Below are 18,697 nucleotides of genomic sequence, written 5' to 3' on the forward strand. Positions count from 1 at the left end.
ACACACACACACACAGGTAAATACACAAGATGTGGTTTAAATGTTAACTTCAAGTGTGGGGCTGGAGGGGCGGGAGGTTTGTGTGTGGAGCATGTGATTGACATGCTGATGCATTGATGTAACCCCCCCCCCCGGCTCTGATGGAAGAGCTGCAAGAGGAGTACTGGAAACTGCGTCGCCAAAGAGTAGATTTATTCCTCAAATTACCTAGTTCCTGTAATATTATCTAAAAATAGTGGTAATATCAGCAAATCTGACAAAACGAATGCCTGCTACTTTAACATGCTTACATTTGGAGGATACGGAGAGAGCGTGCAAGGCCCCTGAAATGTATCAGGGCTCGGATACCTGACAGCATTTGTTTGAGAGAGTTTGAGAGTTTGTTCCAACACCGGCAGAAAGTACTGGATCTATGAGACCGTGTTGAGGCGCAATTAAAGCAGCACAATGTAACTTTCAGCTTTTGTTGAGTTTGGCGGCTCCTTTGGACAAAAGCGGTAGTGCTTTACCAGTAGTGTGGAAGGGTTCCTACCATGCACCTCAAAGTTACATAGTGCCAGTGAAGGCGATAGAGACCCCTCAGACCATGACAGAGGTGTCATTAAACCTATTGTAAGTTGATGTACCATCACAATGACTCTGGAAATATTATATTAAGGTGGAAAAGTTACATTGTGCTGCTTTAAATTTAAGTATCATAACTTGGATTAAGCATCCTAATTTAAGAGCTGAATGAGGTCAAACATGTCAGAACGGTGTGGACAGGTGGAGGTGTGGGCATAGGGAGGTGTGGGCAAGGGGAGGTGTGGACATGGGGAGGTGTGGACATGGGGAGGTGTGGGCATGGGGAGGTGTGGACAGGTGGAGGTGTGGGCATGGGGAGGTGTGGACAGGTGGAGGTGTGGGCATGGGGAGGTGTGGACAGGTGGAGGTGTGGGCATGGGGAGGTATGGGGAGGTGTGGGCATGGGGAGGTGTGGACATGGGGAGGTGTGGGCATGGGGAGGTGTGGACATGGGGAGGTGTGGACAGGTGGAGGTGTGGGCATAGGGAGGTGTGGACATGGGGAGGTGTGGACAGGTGGAGGTGTGGGCATAGGGAGGTGTGGACATAGGGAGGTGTGGACAGGTGGAGGTGTGGGCATGGGGAGGTGTGGACAGGTGGAGGTGTGGGCATGGGGAGGTGTGGGCATGGGGAGGTGTGGACATGGGGAGGTGTGGACATGGGGAGGTGTGGACATGGGGAGGTGTGGACATGGGGAGGTGTGGGCATGGGGAGGTGTGGACAGGTGGAGGTGTGGGCATGGGGAGGTGTGGGCATAGGGAGGTGTGGACATGGGGAGGTGTGGACATGGGGAGTTGTGGGAATAGGGAGGTGTGGACATAGGGAGGTGTGGGCATGGGGAGGTGTGGACATGGGGAGGTGTGGGCATACAGAGGTGTGGACAGGTGGTGTGGACATAGGGAGGTGTGGACATGGGGAGGTGTGGACAGGTGGAGGTGTGGGCATGGGGAGGTGGGGGAATAGGGAGGTGTGGACATAGGGAGGTGTGGGCATGGGGAGGTGTGGACATGGGGAGGTGTGGGCATACAGAGGTGTGGACAGTTGGTGTGGACATAGGGAGGTGTGGACATGGGGAGGTGTGGACAGGTGGAGGTGTGGGCATGGGGAGGTGTGGGCATGGGGAGGTGTGGACAGGTGGAGGTGTGGGCATGGGGAGGTGTGGGCATAGGGAAGTGTGGACAGGTGGAGGTGTGGGCATAGGGAGGTGTGGGCATGGGGAGGTGTGGGAATAGGGAGGTGTGGGCATAGGGAGGTGTGGGAATAGGGAGGTGTGGACATGGGGAGGTGTGGGCATACAGAGGTGTGGACAGGTGGAGGTGTGGGCATACAGAGGTGTGGACAGGTGGTGTGGACATAGGGAGGTGTGGACATAGGGAGGTGTGGACATAGGGAGGTGTGGACATGGGAAGGTGTGGGCATACAGAGTTGTGGACAGGTGGTGTGGACATAGGGAGGTGTGGGCAGGTAGAGGTGTGGACATAGGGAGGTGTGGACATAGGGAGCTGTGGACATGGGAAGGTGTGGGCATACAGAGGTGTGGACAGGTGGTGTGGGCATAGGGAGGTGTGGACAGGTGGAGGTGTGGACAGGTGGGGTGGTCATGGAGAGGTGGGGACATAGGGAGGTGGGGACAGGTGGAGGTGTGGACAGGTGGGGTGGGCATGGAGAGGTGTGGGCATGGGGAGGTGTGGACAGGTGGAGGTATTCCTGCTGTAGTTGGACAGCGTGAAGGACAACCGTGTTTTTTCAAAAGTACTGTGCTGTAAAAGTACACACATGAGGCATGTTGTGAGTATTCGGGGGGGGGGGGGGGGGGGGGTGGTATTGTTCTCTAATAATTGTTTGGCTGTGAAAAACACTGTACAGCTAGCAGCTTTGCTTGAGACTGTGACCAAGCTCACCGTTTCCAGCGACGCCTGTATCGATCACGTGTGAACGTTTCCCTTTGCTAACAGCATCGGCTTTAAAGGTATTGTGACATGAAAAACACATTTTTCTTGATTTTTTGTGTTTTGTTGGGTGTCTTGACATCAATTACACCCAAAAAACAACAAACTTTTAACATTCAGTGTATTGTGTGCTTTCTGGGATTTTCCGCATAACTGTGCAAAAACGGCGCACCTGGTTTGGTGGCGGGCCGTGACGTCAGGGCCCGCTAAATCACCGCCCCCTCCACCCAGATCCCTGCCTCCTCTCCTCTCCAGCGCACCATAAAGGCTGATTTATGGTTCCGCGTTACACCGACGCACAGCCTACGGCGTAGGGTTACGCGGCGACGCGCACCGTACGCTGAACCCTACGGCGTAGGATCTGCGTCGATTTAACGCGGAACCATAAATCAGGCATAACACGGAGCAGTTTAGAGCCTCTTCTGTTCTAATCACCGGAGGAGAACTGCTAAGAAGACCCGCGGCCACTGACTGGACTTAAGATAAGGAGACACTGCTGCTTGCATGCCTTTATTTTTATGATTGTTTGCTGTGGACTGTCTGCTTCGCCGTGCTGCTTTTCCGTGCATGCTTCGCCTGTCGCTCCCGGTTTAATTCCGCGTTCCATTTACCTCGGAAATCGGAACTGGGAACTGGGAACTCGGGGGTGGTGAAGATTCTCCCACTTTACCAGTAGGAGATCCCACTTCGAGGGGCGTTCCAGTTGAAAATTCCGACTGGGAACTGGGAAATTCCGACTTCCGAGGACAAATGGAACGCGGCATAACTCTCCGACGCCGCTGTGAGCGTATTGCTCGCGGGGAGCTGCGGTCCCGGTCCTCTGGTCCCGGTTGGACTTCATCCCCGGGCTGTAGTCGCCCTGTCTGGGCTGTGTGTCGGTGTTTGTGGTCGGTGTGCGCGCGTGTGTGTGAAGACGGCAGAAGTGTGTAGCGGTTGGTTGGAGGAGGTTTGGAGGAGGAGCGGAGCAATGATTGACAGGAAAGGGGAAAAAGGACCCGTTTTTCACGGCGCAAAAAAACACTGTAATAAAAAGCCAGGAATGGAGTACTAGAGTGAAGTTTTTCTTGTTACACTCTTTTAGACACATTTGAGGGATGTTGGCCAAGACTTTTAATAGTGTTAAAAGCATGTTAAAAATGATGTCACAATACCTTTAAAGTGTCCGTTTCCCCAAATGCCACGTAAACAAGCACATGCACATTAAAATGAAACAGTTCATTAAAATCATGGTTTAGAAAATATGAACAAAGAAGATTTTATTCAAGTTACTCCTCCTTAGACATGTTGGTGTTTGTAAACCACAACAAAATCAGTGATTGTAGACATTCTAGCAAAATAAGAAACATTTTAAAGAAATGTAAAGCCTCTATCTATTTACCTAAATAATAACATTTGTGTTTCTATTGCTGGTTTACAGTACTCTGCAAACTTAAAGTCTAACTCAAACATACTGTTATTTTGATATACAGAAAATAAATCAAATCATAGCTGATACAACATTACAGAAGAATCTCTAACATTATTCAATAGACATTATATCAAGTCTAAACATACTTTGTCAGCTTATATTTACGTTGATACACACATTAGTGTATATATTTCAGTGCACAACAGTCAACAGTGAAACTGTTTTACAATAGAAAGAAAGATTGCAGTCTGGCGGTTGTGCCAGAGAGACATCTCAAAAAGTGTTTGGATTTCAGCTTTTCGTTTTCGTCAAATTCACTGAATCCATGATAAAGTTCGTGCTCTGTGCATCAAAACGAGAGTTGAAACTAAAGTATGGTGATTAACAAGTCCAGGAAGCTACACAAAGCTGCCATAACGTGGGTCAAAAACAAGCGAGAGGTAAAAGGCTGATTACTAAACTATAGATCTGAAAATGTCTGCTCATTGTCTGCCTCGGTCCGAGAGAACCAAGTAAAGTGAAAGGGAAACGTGAAAGAAACAAAAGATGTTGTTCACTTTTACACAAAGAAGCAAATATGTATATTAGTACTGCTGAAACAATCCCGTCTCTGGTCTCCCGCTGGAATGAGCTCTCACCACATGTAATAGCTGCGCGTGGTGTCCACCTGGCTGGGCTTGGCCTCTGGCGCTCCTTCCTTCTCCTTCTCACTATCTGCCTCCCATAAGTTAATAAGAGGAGGATAGAGCTCATTTAATGGTATTGATGAAGTTTTCTGCATATACTTTTTAAGGGAGTGGTGATAATTTTTTCTCTTCCACCTCTTAGCAATGTACACGCCCAGAGAGGCCAAGCTGATGACCGCAAACATTGTACCCATGACGGCCGCAAGAGCAGTGTTGGTCCCCTGATCAGATATCTCCACAGCAAATGCTGCTTGCTTTGTTGTCACATTCACACATGACTTTTCCATGTGCTGGTAGATGTTGGAGACAGTGAGGCACACCTCATATTCAGTTGCTGGTTGTAGATGTGTAAGATTGTACTCATGGACGTCCACAGGTACCCTAGCAGTGTAGGTAATATGAGGGTTGTCTATTTTCATGGTTGCCGATGACCACTTGAGGTTAGAGGTCATTACATTTGAGTTTATTTTCCAGGAGACAAGGATGGAGTGAGATTCTGTCTGTTTGATGTATATCTTCAACAGCTGTGTGCTGTCCAACAGAGTACCGTTGACTTGTATGGCTATCACTCTTGTGTCAGCGCCGTCTGAGTTTTGAGCCACGCATGTGTATCTGCCAGAATCTTCAAGTTGGATATGAGAAATTCTCAACGTGCCCTCGCTGCCTAGGCTGTACTTGTCAGATAAGGTGTCAGTCATGATCCTATTTCCCATTGGCGTCACCCAATAGATCTCAGGCTCAGGCTCTGAAACGGCCCTGCAGTCCAAATCCAAGGTCATACCGATTTCCACATTGAGGTGGCTGGGGAAGGTGTCATGAGAAATCACGGGCAGGCACTGGTTTGCTAGGTTATTCTGCAACACCTCCCGCACATGCAAGCTCCTGACCTCTGCTGGCATGGCACAAAACATGGAGAGGGGTTCCATAAATCGTACTTGGGTTTTGTTGGAGCTCATCCACTGGATGACACAGTCACAGCGCAGAGGATTGCTGTGGATGCTGATCTCACGCAGGTTGAGGAGGCCGTTCACCGTGGACTGATACAGGGCATTCAGGGCATTATTGTTCAGCATTAGACTCTCCAAAGCTGGAACATCACGAAAGGCCTGACGATTGATGTATGACAGTTTGGGATTGTTTGTAGCCTCCAGCTTGGTGAGCTCAGGAAGGTTGTCCAAAGCATAACGATCGATAGAAACCAGCTCTGCCATGTTGTTTATGCCTAGCTCCTTCAGTCTTAGCATGTTCTTAAAATCCCCCTCATGAATGTTGTGCACTGGGTTTTTGTTTAAATCTAAGAATTTGAGGTTCGGTAAATTCTGAAGGGCTTTCTGAGGTACTTGGACAAGCTTATTGTCATAGAACGAGAGGCTCTCGAGGTTGTCAAGTCCCACAAAGGCATTACCAGGGATGTCTGTCAAATCCATCCCAGCTAAAACCAGGCTTCTCAGATTGCCCAGTGGCTTGAAATTAAAGTCCATAATTCCAACAACAGGGTTCTCTCCAATCATGAGAATCTCCAGATTGGGTGTAGACTCAAACCATTGGCTGCTGATGGTTTTGATCTTGTTGGAGTTAAGGTGAAGCCTGAGCAGATTATGGAGCCCAGAGAAGGCATTGGCAGAGATGATGCTGATCTGATTATGGTTGATGTAGAGTTCCTGCAGGTTGCTGAGGTCCTGCAGACAGTAATCAGGCATTTCTGTGATCTGGTTCTCCTCCAGATGAAGTGTGGTTAGCTGGGACATGTTGGTGAGACCAACATCTCGAATGCTACTGAAGTTGTTCTGTGATAAGTCCAACTCCGTCAGGTTGAAGAGCTGCTCCAGCTCCTCACTGGTCCTGGCAATGTAGTTGCTCTGTAAGAGGAGAACCTGGGTTTCACTGGACAGGTTCCCTGGGATCCGTGTTAAGCGAAGATCATTGCAGTCCACAGTGATGGCTTCTCTGTAGGTGGACTGGGGGGTAAACCAAGGTCTGATCTCACACACACACAGCTGGGGGCAGTCATTGCTCTGGACACGAGACACTCCTATCGATAGGAACACCAGACCGGTAAACACCAGGCTCATAGGAGAGCAGTCTAACCTCCGTCTAGCCATGCTGGGAAGGGACAGGAGATGCAGTCAGATGATTTTGGAAGAGGTCGCGTTAAAATCATCAACCAGACTTTCCGGTGATTAGGTCTTTCAGTCCAAGGAAGTTCCCCAGAGACAGACTTCACAGCGAAGGATCTTGGCCTTGCAGGGTTATCTGTACAAGAAAGACCAAACGTGTATCAGTATACGGAAAACAGTAACTGTGCATCATTTCAAGATTGAGTGTTCCATTATTACATCATACTTTTATACAGACATTTATATTTCAGATAGGAGAAATTCTGCTGACAGTGGTGGATGTTAAACATTTGCAAAACACTAGTATCCTGCTGGCGTGCATGTTAGACTTCAGCTCCAAGATCAATTGTGTACAGCCTAACAAAATGACCTAACTGGGGTGTTTAGTCTAGTTCAATCTTGTTTTGTTTAACAGTTTCTGGGTTTTCATATAAACTTTCATGTTTCTTGTAAATGTAGCAATTAAATCAGACAGCAGACTGACGTGCTACAACTGCCTCTGCAACGGCGTGGTGAGGCTGTGAGTAATGTGCATCATCAACAGTTTTGAGAAAATGCAAGTTCAGCTCATTACAATGCAGGCACCAACCACCGCTCTGAACTACTTGGAAACAGATTCCACTGAGGACTTTCATCTATCCAACAGGCCCATAAGGACTCCATCATTAGCTTCTTCGAACATCATTAAACACTGAGATATTAGTGCGCCCCATGCCTCAAAGAGAGCAACAAAAAGTTGCACATCTTAATTTTTAATGCAACATCCTCAGTGTTCTGAATTTAGGGCAAACATGAAGAAAGTTTGCAGCAGGCCAAGTATTTTTTCCCTGATGAACAGATCGAAGAATGCCAAAACTTTGTTGTGTGTTCTTTGACTCCAGTAATGTTGATGACTACTAATGGGATTTGAGAGCCACAAGAGGATGAGGAACCTTGATGAAGCCCTTTAAATCTTAGTTACTTAATGGTTCAGTGAGTGGGAGGCTGTGTGAGGTGTAAAGGGCATCTGTTACCCCATATGGCATCGTCATGAGAAAACAGAGTATTATTTCTTGTAGCTTTAACTTAAAAGCACAGCCATGTTTTAAAATCATTGCTGTGTATTATTATAGCCATGTAAAGGTATGTTGAGATGACAGAGCTGACTGAACTCTACAGCATAAACAGTTCAGGATGCTAGCAATGGTGGCTGTTTTTGCCAACATTTATCCCCACAGACTTTCCCAGGTATATGTTATAACGAGGCTACAGTCACCGCCCTCCACTGGTGGTGATTGATTTTTACCACGAGTCAAGTGTGAGTTGACCTCGAGTAATCGAAGCATGCATAAATGTAAAAATCCAAATTAATTTATCTGTGTCTGACAATGAGATGTGTGTGTCCACAGAGCCCCCAAAAAGAAAGAACTGATATATACCAGTTCTACTTCACTCTTAAAACAAAACATTCAATGTTCATTCTGATCAGCTGTAAGCTGGTGCTTGTAAGCCGAGTGTGCCGGCATTAGTCAAACATCAGCATGTCAGTGTCATCTTTTCATTTTAAGCATTTCAGCTTCAACATTTAGTTCAAAGTTTGAGCAACAAAAGCTACTCACATCTTTATATGTGTATGTATGTCTTCTCATTCTCAAGATGTGTTTGAATTACTTAATAGTCACCTTTCAGTGCCCTTGTAATTGTAATATTGCTCATTAAACAGATCAGATTGGCAGCAGGTCTTTAACAAGTGTGTAACTGTGTGCTTGCAATGTTATGCCAACACTTTAGGAATCCTTAACTTAATTAGGTGTGTTCAGGAGGCACGTCCCCCAGCGTAGAGCTTCTCAGCAGAAGCAATGCGCCTCCAGCTTTTTAACAATCAACAGCATCTTAAGAAGATGTTGCTTAAGAGGCTTTTAAACAGGAGAGCTGAAGAATACATTTGAATGTAGGTAAACTGCCTGGCAACAGCACCAGCGATCTGCTCTTCTGCTCCTCCTACACAGAGGATTTCCTGAGAGACGGGGCGGAGCCTGGCTCAACCAGGGATATTACAGGATCTGGTTTTTAAGCTAAAGTACTGTATATGGTGACAATTGCTGTGCCAGTTTGGATTAGCAGATGGAGATCTTGAGAAGGAGATTAGCTGTGCACTGAATTCAGACACATACTAGAGAAACAGGTCACTTAACACTTTAATTAAACAATAGTTTGGTGGGAACTAGGGCTGTCGAGAGCTGCAGTATTAATGCCTCTGTAGTTTAATATCAAAATAACTGACAAAGGGATTGTATATGCTTTTGTTAACTACCAAGTAGTCTGTTCTTAGACAACGTTAAATGTCATTTTCCTTTATATATTCGGGAGAAAACAGAAGTTGACACAGTTCAAAATTTCTGACACTTGTTTTGTTGATGCTGTTGCACCAGATTCACTTCAGACTTATTATTAATAATAATAATAATAATAATAATAATAATAATAATAATAATAATAATAATAATAATAATAATAATATTATTGTTATTATCATTATTATCATTTTCTGGATTTTCTGTTATTGTATGTGGCTTATCTCCAAAATCTGATGTAGTTAATGTAGAAGAACTAGCTTGTATACTCATAATCGCTTTAGAATATAATGTGCTACATGAATTTAAGACCTAGTCCTAAATAAGGATAAACTCTTACTTTCCTGCATTTCTGTTAAAAACAAATGGGGTTAATCCAGCTGTTAATCTTAGATTCATCCCATTTAGTAAATACAGACAGCTTTGTCTGCTATCCCTTTTATGCAATGTAAGATTAAAAAGTTTCTGATCCCGTTCAACACTGGACTCAAATCATGGCACAGTTGTTCAAGTAAAAAGTAGGTTAGCTTTTCTCATTTCCCCCTAATGTTTATCTAAAATGATGTTCCAAAGTGAGAACTGCAGGACTGAACCAAAACCAGTGCAACACGCTCCTGTTTGTTCGTGTTTTTTTCTCCAGCATTGGATGAAATATGTCCCGGACCGAGCTGCACAAGTCCAGAACGACACCACGACCACAGGTGTTGCACTCCAAAAGGATTAAAACAGGCAGAAACAGAGGTGAAACTGCTATTTTTTCACCACAAACATCTGTATGGGATACCTGAAACAAATACACAGCTTTACATCTGTCCTCTCAGACACTAACAGTCCTGTGTTTTGGAGGTTTGAAGCTTGTATTTGTCAAACTGTGTAGCAGGTTTACTGTAACAATAAGCTCACAGATATGGATCAATAATGCACACTTACATTTCTCAATTTTGACAAAAGCTTGCACATTTACTTTTATTTCCCATCACAGTTTTAATTCCACATTAATTTTCTATACTGTCCCCAAACCCCCCAGGGGTTCTTACTCAGTAGGTCCGAGTGCTTCCCTAATGATATTTAAAACAAATGATTCTGCTGGTGATTATCATCATCGGTTGTCTATTAATGCCTTTTAAACTCCGTTACTCAGAGTGGTCTGATTATCATCATTTTGGTCCCATAATTCCTCATATATAAACCCATTAATACTAAAAGGGGCTCATCTCTTTCTCGCTACTGTTCAGATTCTGCCAGTGCTCTTTAATGATTCATTTCCTGCTAACTCACAAAACGCTCCTCTTTTTACGGTGCCAAAAGAAATTAACTGGCTGAGCATTTCAATTGTCCTGGGTGGCCCAGAACAGACACCTGTGCAAACACCTGCACATCACGAAGGCCTACATATTGAAGATTATTCATACGACGCTCCAGTGAGACCATTAAGCTGAAATGTAGGTGTTTGTTTATTAATATACCTTTGTGAACATTTCACGCACCTGCTGTATCACATTATCTACCAGATGTTCAGCTCTTAGAGACACTTTTTTCAGGATTTTTGCCTTCATTTGTTATTTATAGCAACACGTGGATGGGAGCGGAGGCGAGAGGGGGAGTGACAATCACTGCCATCACACTGTCAGTCGACGTTATAAAAAGGTAAATACGTTTCTAAATGCACCAGCTTGTAAAACTGATGTGTTTGTGGAATATGATATGAGAATGCGTACAACAAAAATCTGAACTTGTATATTAAAAGTTTCACTTGAAATCACAGACAACTACAACACAGCGAACCTGCTGCTCCTTCATAAATCAACTCTCGAGCATCACAAGTGTCAAATCTGCACTGCAACTTTGTTAACATCCGAACTTTTGGGATGAGGAGAAACTGGATGAAGGTGCTGCACACAAGACAAGTACAATGCATTGCTCTTTTTAGAGTTGTTAACGACCTTTTAACTGTCAGCTCTTCTACTTCAGCTCCCTGGACTTATGGGGTTCCTCAAGACTTTATTTTGGGCCCCATGCCGTTTTCAATGTATATGTTGTCTGTGGGGTCTGTATTTATGAAACATGATATTGCTTTTAATCGTTTTACCGATGATATCCAGGTTTATATGCCCATCAGGTCAGTCTGAAAAATGTGGATGGAACTTAACTTTGAACCTCAATGAAAAGAAGACAAAAAAAATAAAAAAATAAAAAATCTGATGTGTTCTGCAGTTCTGCTTACATTTTTTGGTCCTTTGGCCTCATATAGTCACTCTACTGGCAGGAATCTGAGTGTGATTTTTGACAACTCTTTTTAGTTGGACAAACAGATTCATGATGTGGTAAGATCAAGCCTTTTCTACCTATGGGTCATTGCTTAGGTGAAACTCCCCGGAACGGCTTGCCTTGTCACAGTTGCACTACTCAGACTTCAGATATGTTCAAATCAATGTTAAAACTCATATCCTCTCTTTGGATTTCAGTTCGGAAATCCAAAGAGAGGTTCGGAGTGAAATGTGATGTATAAATAAATTCGGGGGTCGACCTTGAATGAGGTCGGAGTTTAAGCCAAGACATTGTCATTTTAAAGTTGTTTTGAAGATTTATTGACCAAAACATCCCACTTCTTTGACACATGTACAGTCTGTGGACACAGTTTCATTTCTTGTGTCCGCCATTTCTGCATTCAGCCAGAGACATGTCTCACTAACAGACATTACTTTGAAAACTTTGCTGTGAGGCACAAAACAGGACAGAATGTGTTCCCATTACCACAAATCCAAATGTTGTGTCGTGACTACGTGTACAGTAATCCCCCAGGTTACTATTATTATTATCATAGTGATATTCCTGACCGTTTCTTTCCATGAGCCACTTATATGATCCTGGTTTTTGTGTGTTCAAGTATCTAGAAGCTAATGTCTCTCTCTGAACCATTTCTGTCAGTTCTGTGATCCCTGTCCAAGTCCGAGGACATGAGAATATGAAAATAGATTGTGACGACAGACTTGTTTAGCTTGTGTAGATAACATATGTACGACCATTTGAAGAGATGTGCAGATTTACTTTCTGTACACAAACATGTGAACTTAGCAGTGGTTTTACTTTATAAATCTCACGCTACTGCTTGGTTGGGTGGAGATGACGTTCTCTGACTGGCAAGATTGATGTCACAGCAATCTCAGGCCGTTGCTGCGATCAGTCAACGTGTCTGCTACTATGTTGGTCGTGGCAGGAGGGCTCGTTAAATGTACACTAGCGGATGCTCGCTGTGTTAAAACTGGATTCATTACCGAACGTTTAACACAATTGACATTATACTTTTATTATCATTTAAGAAGACATCCCTATAAAAAGTAGTCAAGTTTAATTTGTTGTACATTAATAAATCCACAAGTAACTCTATTTTATTATTTGAAGAAAAATCAGAAAGTTGTAGCAAATATGACTTAGTGAAACAACTGCAGTCTCCTAATGTATCTATGATGGCTAGCCAGCCATCGACTTTCATACGATCCAGAGAGTGTAGTCACTTGAGCTTAATGTAATTATTTCTAAGTTTTGTTGGCATGTGTTAATTTGCTCCTAAAACACACAACAAATGAGTCAAAGCGATGTTTTGTGAAGTAACTACCCAGCTTGGTGCGCCGTAGGGACAGACTGGAAGTCCAACAAGAGAAAGCATCTGGCCCGTCAGACCCCTCACTCTGGTTGGCTGACCGATCGATTCCGCCCCCCCGACCCCCCGACCCCCCTCTGCTCTCGGATCTTAAGACACAAGTCACAGGTTACTTTTGGAACAAATAGTCGGAGCACTGTTTCATCCCGTTGTGACTCGCAAGAGCACATTTGTGCGCTGGTAGCAGCAGATTCAGAAAGTCCTAATCGTAATTGTACGATGTAAAATGTACCACAAAGTTAACGCATGCAAAAAAGAAATTATTATAAGTGAACTATGGATTATTGGTCAGCTTTAATTTTATTTGTGTAAACATAAATGTACACATCTGTAAATATGTTTATGTGCACATTCAAGGCACGTTTGTGTGAAAATCTTCTGCAGGTGAAAGTTGGACTTATAAGTACAAATGTTTTCCACATGGTCTTACATGATCTATAACTTCAAATTCTGTTCACGTGTGTGATTTTTCTTTATAGCTTGTGCATTTTGGCACGTATCTACCTACATAGAAACTCCTGTTTTTAAGATATGTTTAGTAAGATGAACAATAGGTATTACAAGTGATTGTGATGATTTAAAAAAAATAGAACATGGCAGCACAGCCAAAACCTAACTTTAAGTCTTTACTCTGTAAATTGACAGAAATTCTATCAGGATCAAAGATTAATAAGAAAGGAGGTCCAGGGTACAGCGACTGTCATAGGTTTGGACACACCAGCAAACCCAAACATGAATGTCCAAATATTTGACTTATTTGACAGCGGTGATGGCTGTTTCCCACAGATCTGATAGTGTCAAAGAGTTAAATCAATCCTTGGCCTATTATTAAATGTAATGACTGTAAGAAGATGCACGCAGATGCACCTAGGTAGATGCACAGAAAAAACTATATAAAAATAACTTTTTGTACTTACCGGACACCCCGTTCACCTTGCTGCCATGATATGCAAGTGCTGAGCCACTTTTGTGAAAGTAACGTTATTAACTCTACTCCTCATTTAGCAGTTATTGACCGTCGTCTGACTGACAGAGATGGTGACACTCAAAGGTGCCTCGACTCATGTCTTTCTGGCCTTTAAGAGTTTCCTCTCAACACCATTTACTAATAGTCCGAGGGTTGATTTAACTCTGGACTGTTCCATTAAAGAAAACAGGATCAAACTTTTATTTAGAAAGTGTAAAATGTCTCAGAACCACCTTCAACAAAACAAAATGTCCTACAACGAAATATTTAATATGACAAATTATGTAAAATATGTTTTTCTTCCCTCTACAGGAGTCAGTAGTGCAGGATTCACCCAGCAGCGTTGTGGCAACACATGACGGAGGGTGTGTCTGGCGCTTCTGGATGATACTGTTGCCATGGGAACAAACCATCTATGCTTTCAATATGTAATCTGGCATCCCTCCTTTGAGAGTGCAGTCTGTTTGTCAAACATTCAGGCAGAAATGTGATGATGTGTACTTCCTACATTGTCTTCCGACGTGTGTTCAAAATAACCTGCTCTCGCCTTTGACCGGCCTCTGTGTACCAGTTCACTGTGTAGCCGCAGCTTGATTGGCTGATTTGAAGTGGGAAAAGTTTAAAATCCTCCAACTTTTTGCAGAGGCAAAGCAATCGATGCAAGGTACAGAACCATCAATCCATTCTTGATGACATCACCGCATGCCAAGTCTACGCAGACGGATGCAAGTGACAAATGCAGGTGATGCACGCAACGCTGCTGTGTTAATCCCATACAGTCAGGTGACCCACTGGTTACTGAAGAGCGGAGTTGAAGCCCCTTTTTCTTTGTACTGAGGGGCAGCCATGTTGCTCTGGAAGCTGACGGGAGCCCGCCCACCACATATCATTTAAAGTTAGCTGTGGCTATCGCTCCTGATCACGGTTCTGTAATATTCTGATTCATGACGTCCACGGCTCTGAGGATGAGGAGCTCGCCGACTTCCTCATCTTGTCAGCAACAAATCCAACCACAACCCGCCACCCTGCATCGACTCTATTCACATGATGTATTTATATAGTCCTAACCCAGGATTGAGTGCACCCTCGGGGGTGAGTTGTTTGCAGGGCCAACTCGACACGTCACCCGTGTCAGTAATGTCAAAGAACAGTGGACTCGCTAGGCGCGGGGTATCTGCCAATGTAAAAAGGGGCTTTAGCTCCACATGAGCCCCAAACCCGGAAGTTAGATGGTGGCGATTAGTGAATCCAGTGTTATTGAGGAGAGAAAAGGGGAATACGTGCAGCAAAGATCACTGTCTGGGACTCGAACCCGAGTTCTACCAGGTAAGCATGCCTGAAGGTACTGCCAACCAAAAAGGGACACAAGATCACTTAGCATCACTTTTTTTCGGCTACCTTAGTCTGAGACAGTCATACATGAAGTTGTTCAGCTTGGCGGGTTACTGTCCATGTCGCAGGGCAGCAGGAGGCTTAAGGCTGAATTAAGGTTCTGCGTCACACCAACGCAGAGCACACGCCGCAGCCGTGACGCCGTCATGAACCTTTCGGACTTCTCCGTCACTCCATTTCGTCGCGGTGCAGTACCCCCCGTGACCGCTAGTTAGCGATCTTTTTCTGAATGGTTTATCCGGTCACAGTAAATCAAAGAGATAAGGACAACTATTGTGCAAAAAACCAAAACAAAAAAAATCATAAAATCATAAAAAATCATAAACGAAGAAAAGAGCCCTGAAAGTTCACTACTGCTTCAAACCGGAAACCGGAAATGCGTTGCTTCCAAGCAAACCAATCACAGCCCTCTCTGTCTGCGTGTGGTCTGCGTCGCCTCGACGCGTAGTTACAATTTTCGGGAGGTGCATGTCAGTGACGCCGCAGGTGACGGCGTGTGGTCTGCGTGGACGAAAACCCAACATCGTAAGGCACAGCGTCGTTTTGACGCAGAACCATACCTCAGCCTTTACTGGGAAGCAGCGTTGCCTCACAGTGAAAAGGTTTCCATTCAGATCCCAGCAAAAGTCTCTGTGTGGAGTTCACATGCTGCCCTGGTGTTTTTCTGTGGGTGTTCTCCAGTTATTCTGGCCTTCTCCCACTATATCCCGCTGAAATGGAAAAACAAGCGGTGAATAAAACTCCCGGCTTGAACAGCATGACTTCTCCTGTTCTGTCATGTGCTTTCTCCCTGGACGCTACAGTTGTTTTTTTTTTAGCTGGGCACTACATTTGAATTTCCTTGGAAAGATTATACGAGGAAGAAACAACCTAATTTTGTGCAGAGACGAAGGTGAAGCATGAGTCAGCTAGACAGACTTGGAGAGTTTCTTTCTGAACCGATGTTGTTCACCGGCGATCACCAGCTGATGAACCAGCTGATGCGACGCTGTTTGTGAGGAATATGACTGAGCGGCGTTTCACCCTCGCTGACTTTCATCCTCTCTCATATCTGGCGCCACATCTTCATGCCTTCCAAGTGTAAGTTGCCTCATGTGTTGACATTATCACTGTTGGTATTTTCTCCTTAGTTGTCATATAAGGACCTTATTCTACGTCTGAAGTATGTGTTTTGGATTTCACAAAAAAACTTTTAAGGAGTTTGAAGGAGTTTATTAGGAGCTTGATTTTTTTTTTGCTATATTCATGCTGTTTCTGACAAGTAAGGTCTCTTATATGCAGGAGAGTGTTAAAGCAGATGAATCTGATCACTTGTCCCAGCTCAGCCCTGAACTGGGGTGGAAGGACCACGGAGGGCTTCACACCAAGAACTAATGGTGTGTTTTTCATCGCAGAACCAGTGTGAAGTTTCCCTGCGTGTGCACATCTCTAGCTGAAAACAATGTAATTATTGTGTATTAAAGTGCACTACTGCAGTTCACTGGCTGCAGCAGGTCTGGTGGGCGTCCTGAAGTGTGATGCCTACGTAGAACAAAGGGTTAACGGCTTAGCCCTGCAGTGCAACCCAGCTCCCCGCACTCTGCACCCTGCTGTATAGCCTTGAGACCTAAGACCTGCTGGTGGTGGTGGGGAAGGCGGGGGGAGGGGGCCGTTGCTGTTTCCTAACAACGCCTCCCCATGCACACACAGACACCTGCAACACACAGGCTTTCATTGGAGGCCTTTGTCAAATAAGAAGCACAATGAAGATCAAACATATGTTGTGTCGGAGTGCGGAGAATACTTAAATCTATCCATTTAAGGCTGGTGGGGACAGAATAATAACTATCCTGACTGTCATCTCCACTCGACTGTGGGCAGAATCCAGCTCAAGTTTGCACAAAATTGACTATTTCAGATTTGCAATCTCATGAAAATCGATAAACACAACATATAAGACAAATAAACACAAAGGAAACAGTCGTGCCACAACAGTGACAGTCTGAAGCAAGATCCGGTTCATTTGAGAACAACTCTCCACTTCAGGACTTCAAGAAAGGCTCGTGGGAAGAAACAGAACAGTTAGAAATAATGGAAAAAAAAACCCTTGGACGGGTGTCTAAGATTGAGTGATACAAGTCAGCAGCAGTCTCCCCAACACAAAAGCGCAACAGCTGCAGCGACAGAAGCAGCGTTTGTTGCCACAATAGACCCCCTGCCAACGCAACCCCATTCTCAGCGGCGCATCTCGTGCACGACACCCTGCCTTTATCCTGGAGAAGACTCGGCGACTTTTCGCTTAAAACCGAGGAATCGAGACATCTGCCGGCATACTTTGGCATTAATATGCAAATCACATCCCCGGAGCGGCGCGCACGCAGCTCCTGCTGGCGCGGAGCGGAGAGACGCCTACCGCAACCAGATCAAAGTTTGCTTTTTGGGAAAAACATCTTTGACGCATTGGAAATAATTACCTGCATCGGTGCTCTGCACGGATTACATGTTTAAAAAACGCCATTCAGAATCAGATGTAGAACTAAATACATGCCGGGCTGATGCAGACCGGGTCTCTCTCATCAATGGGAAGAAAATGCCCTTGAGCGCGTCTGCACACCTCAACTCCGTGCATCGCCCCTGTCTTCAGTGTGTTGGCAATTGTAACGTTTTCACACAGAAAACAAAATTAAACCACTGATATTACATTTGTTTTCATCTGTTCCGACTGCAGCAGCAGCAGATGAAAGTGCAGCTGTGCCACCCTCCTCTCCTCTCCTGGGAGGACTCACCTTGTTGGCATTCCAGGCTGCTGTTTCCCAGATGGCTCCTTCATCCAGGTACAGGCATCGGTGCGCCACGAGATGCTCACACGCAGGAATCAAATCGAGTAATAATAACACATATTCCTGTGTTTGTGGGAGGCTCAGAGACGGTCGTCTGCGTATCCCATCAGTCCCTGGTTAGAGAAGCATGGTGCGGTCTGCACAGATCCCCCCCCAGCCTGCTGTTTTGTTTGTCACCCTGATATTCCTCCGCACTGCTCGCCCGCTATACGCTCCCTACAAATGGAGAGGAAAAAATGATAAACACACCTGGCGCTGTCCAGACGAGTCAGCTGATGCGCCGGCAGGCCATTGGCTGGGAGGCCTGTCTGTCACCGGGGGCTAGGCAAAGCGGCGCACCATCTGCTCCGGGTTGTTGTGATGAGAACAAAGGCAGGAGGGGGCAGGGGGGCGTGGGCGTGGGGGAGCAGCGACCGGGGAGAAACACGAGGGAAGAAGCTCAGCCCCAATTTATTTTGGTTTAAAAAACATATTTATCTTATAGCCATCATTGACAAAAGCCACAGTTTGCATGTTTGTTGCCCCATTTCTTTCCTGACGTGGCGCATTGTTGTTGAGCGAAATAAAGGAGAAAATAATGTGACTTTTCTCATCTTAGCAGCTCCAGAGTGCAAGTAAAAGACCGTTTTCTATATCTACCAGGTAAATAAATAGGTTTGGACTCAACACAAGGCAAGGCAAGGCAAGGCAAGTTTATTTATATAGCACAATTCAACACAAGGTAATTCAAAGTGCTTTACATCAACATTAAAAGCGGCAAGACATAATTAGACAGTAAATAACAAATAAAATGAAATAAAAT

At 44.9% G+C, this 18,697-nt stretch overlaps 2 protein-coding genes across 2 annotated transcripts; both read right to left on the bottom strand.

Annotated features, from left to right (window-relative positions):
- Positions 1-747: 747 nt before the first annotated feature.
- On the bottom strand, positions 748-2,226 carry LOC133449173 (uncharacterized). Its single transcript, XM_061728308.1, has one exon. The coding sequence runs from the start codon at positions 2,224-2,226 to the stop codon at positions 748-750; it is 1,479 nt and encodes a 492-aa protein (XP_061584292.1).
- A 1,481-nt stretch (positions 2,227-3,707) lies between these two features.
- On the bottom strand, positions 3,708-18,164 carry lrrn1 (leucine rich repeat neuronal 1). Its single transcript, XM_061727905.1, has 2 exons — positions 17,842-18,164; positions 3,708-6,859 (listed from the first exon to the last, which is right to left on the bottom strand). The coding sequence occupies exon 2, from the start codon at positions 6,706-6,708 to the stop codon at positions 4,555-4,557; it is 2,154 nt and encodes a 717-aa protein (XP_061583889.1). The 5' UTR covers positions 6,709-6,859; positions 17,842-18,164; the 3' UTR covers positions 3,708-4,554.
- Between the last annotated feature and the right edge of the window lie 533 nt (positions 18,165-18,697).

This window comes from Cololabis saira, chromosome 8 (assembly GCF_033807715.1).
Source record: "Cololabis saira isolate AMF1-May2022 chromosome 8, fColSai1.1, whole genome shotgun sequence".
Classification (NCBI taxonomy): Eukaryota; Metazoa; Chordata; class Actinopteri; order Beloniformes; family Belonidae; genus Cololabis; species Cololabis saira.

Coding starts and splice junctions, on each gene's coding strand:
- LOC133449173 (XM_061728308.1), bottom strand. CDS start 2,226: ATGCCCACCCCACCTGTCCACACCTCCACCTGTCCCCACCTCCCTATG.
- lrrn1 (XM_061727905.1), bottom strand. CDS start 6,708: ATGGCTAGACGGAGGTTAGACTGCTCTCCTATGAGCCTGGTGTTTACC.